Source organism: Propithecus coquereli, unplaced genomic scaffold (genome assembly GCF_000956105.1).
Source record: "Propithecus coquereli isolate 6110/MARCELLA unplaced genomic scaffold, Pcoq_1.0 Scaffold11, whole genome shotgun sequence".
NCBI classification, from domain to species: domain Eukaryota; kingdom Metazoa; phylum Chordata; class Mammalia; order Primates; family Indriidae; genus Propithecus; species Propithecus coquereli.
The window spans coordinates 3,916,815-3,920,103 of NW_012134969.1; the positions used below are offsets into that span (position 1 = coordinate 3,916,815).

Sequence of the window (3,289 nt, forward strand, 5' to 3'; positions counted from 1 at the left end):
TAATTTCTTGTTAGAAATAATTGGAACAAAAAATAAATACACATTTAAATTAAAGTACATCATACATACAAAAAATGTATAAATGTTAAGTCTACAGCTCAACAATTTAAACAGAGCATTGTTATTTTAGATGTTATCTCAACTGGAATGTGGGCTAAAGAGGTGCCAGGTTCATTCATTATCAGCTACATGTCTTGGTCAAGATCAGCATACTACACGTTTTACTCTAAAAACAACTGCATGATCAGCTGGTTCGATTTATCATTGCTTATAAAATTAAGACAGATAGACTTAATCACCATACCATATTACCTGGTGAAATGAGCACAGCAAGACAGATCAGAAAAAAAGTGTAACTGCAGTTTTGTAGCATTTTGCAACATCTCGAACCCACAAATAGAACCGTGGGATGATAGGGCAGATTATGAAAGAGTAGAACACTCCTGACATTTTTCCTGAATATAAAAAACTTTTGAGTCATGTGACCTTAATTTGTTATCTGTGCTGCTTCTGTTTTTCCTATGAGATTCTATAAGATGGATATTAAGCAGTTCACTCCAGATGTTTTGCTTAATGCATATATGTTAAATTCAGCACTGCACATGAAACTTCTTTCTGAAAATGTTCTTTTTCCATACCATGCTTGCAAATAAAGTGCATCCATTTCTAAAATCTTTAAAGGCTGCTCTGAATTATTTTTAAAAATACTTCTTATATTTATAGAGATAGTATTTTTATTTTTTTCCATTTCCTTTAAGTTAGTTATATGACTTAAAATAGCTTTTTCTGAAGCACACAAAGATACTTGTTTAATGCATTGGATGGAGAACAAGTTTATTATTCTAGTAAGTATTTAATATGTATTCATTTACCAAATATACAGTGAACACCAGCTATGTGTCAGGCACACCCCTAGGTGCTGGGTTACAGTGTGGACCTTTGGATGTGAAATGCTCAACCTGGTCTGATGGTTAACACTGTGTTTTCATGAAAAAGGAAAAAAAGGAATTGTAAAAAATGCACGTGGGGTAAATCGTTTATGAAGTCTGAGTTATTTAAAGTGGTTGAAATGGATTCAGACTGGATTTTCCTTTGTTCTAAAGGTAGGAGATAATTTTGATTGCATATTAAAATGCAATTTAAAAAAAATTGTTATTTTTAGCATAAGAAATTAATGAAAACGTAGCATATATTTTAAGTGTAACATCTGCAGGCTCTTCTCTTTTAAAATGAAGGCTTAAATCTTTCAGTTGGATTAAATGTTCACTTAGAAAAATGTTAAGTGGTTCAGTTTAAATGCTGATTAAAATATTAAATATGATCATCATATAATTTATATAGTATAATTATGGTCATTTTTCTTAAGTAATTTTTTAAAAAATCAGTTTCTTAACTGATTGTCACCTTAATAGGCAACTAAGGCTTTGTTTAAGAGTTAATAGAATGAAGCAAACAGTAGCCAGGCACGGTGGCACATACCTGTAGTCCCAACTACTTGGGAGGCTAAGGCAGGAGGATCGCTTGAGCCCAGGAGTTTGAGGCTGCAGTGATCTATGATTGTGCCACTGCACTCCAGCCTGGGCGACAGAGCAAGACTCCCATCTCTAAAAGAAAAACAAATATACATTGAATACCAGCTATGTGCCAAAAAAGCAAATAGCATTAATTTAATTTTAAAAAATTAATTTAAGAAACAACATTTATGACAAGGTAACAATTCTACTTCTACTCAGAATTTATTCACATCACATCATTTCAGCAGCCATGTCTTTCCCCTCTCCCCTCTTTAAGTGGTAGTGTATTTTTGCTTGGCTTTGGTTCTGACTGCTTGAACAACTCAGCTTTTGAGTTTAGCCAGTCCCCAGGTGGTTATAGAGCACCAGCAATGTATCGGGGACTGTGAGAGGTGCTAAGTGAGACAGTTAGTACCAGATTCTGCCCTTACACAGCCTGCTTTCAAAAGGATACTTAAAATAAGTACAGAGAGAACTACAGTACAAGTGAGAATATCATAAGTGACCTGAAAAAGACTCAAGAAAAGTACTGCCTGGCTCTGGAGTAAAGAGGTATAACATTTTTTAAAAATCAGTTCTCTGTAACAGCTTCTGCTATAGTTATTTACACTTTTAAATTATTTTAATTAAAAAAAATAAGATAAAACCTTTTGCAACATGTAAGAATGTATTAACAGGAAAGCAGACATTACCAATGCATTCTGCTCCATCGCCTTTTGTCTTTGGTATTTTACTGTCTTCCAAAGTAGTGGTTTTGCCCTTTTTACCTAATCTCTTAAGTTTTTTACCTTACAGTGTGATGGGCAGTATATTCCTCTCCCCAGTTTGCAAGGCATAGCAGTGTTGAACATCCCCAGCTATGCGGGAGGCACTAACTTCTGGGGTGGAACTAAAGAGGATGATGTAAGTAGCATGATGGGAGTAAATCATTTCCTCAAAAATAATTGAATTACTGGAATACCTCACTTTTTAAAATATGCTTTTTAATAGTAATTTAATTTCATCTCAGAATATTTTACATGGGGAAGATGAGGTGTGGAAGAGATTTAAGATTTTATTTGAATGGTCTGTCATGGATATACTCTAAATTTTCTCATGTTAAATATATAGATAGGCATATCTTGGCATGTATGTAATAATTTTCTGGATGAACATAAAAGAATCTACTTTGCAAAAGTAGATTAGAAAATAAAGAAAAGAAGGTTTCACTTTTTTATTTCCTTTGTTAGTTTTCTACTGCTGCTGTAACAAATTAACACAAATTTAGCCACATCACACACATTTAGCACCTTACAGTTCTGTATGATAGAGTCTGACACGGTCTCACTGGGCTAAAATCGAGGTGTCAGCAGGACTGTGTTTCCTCCTGGAGGCTCTGGGGCTCTTTGCCCTGTCCAGCTTTTAGAGGCTGCCCACGCTCTTCTTTCCATCTTCGAAGTCAACAAAGGCAGGCTAAATCCTCATGTTGCATATACTCTGACCTCCTGATCTGTTTCTTCTTCTGCTTTTAATGACTCTTGTGATTACTCTGGGCCCATACAGATCGTTGAGGACAATCTCCCCATCTCAAGGCCCTTAATTTAATCACATCCACAAAGCTCCTTTTTGCCATGTAAGGTAACACATTCATTCACAGGTCCAGGGGATTAGGATATGAACAGTTTGGGGTGGGGAGGGGGCATTATTCTGCCTGCCACAATACCTTTCAGTACTCTTCGTTTTCTAAACTTGTGTGTGTGTGTGTGTATGTGTGTGTGTGTGTGTGTATGTATGTG

At 35.3% G+C, this 3,289-nt stretch overlaps 1 protein-coding gene across 1 annotated transcript in view; it reads left to right on the forward strand.

The window, feature by feature from the left end:
• The window catches only part of DGKH (diacylglycerol kinase, eta), a 174,771-nt gene that overhangs the window by 130,379 nt on the left and 41,103 nt on the right, over positions 1-3,289 (forward strand). The window contains exon 22 of the mRNA XM_012648226.1: positions 2,310-2,417. Coding sequence (XP_012503680.1) covers positions 2,310-2,417 — 108 coding nt within the window. The remainder of the gene's footprint in view (positions 1-2,309; positions 2,418-3,289) is intronic.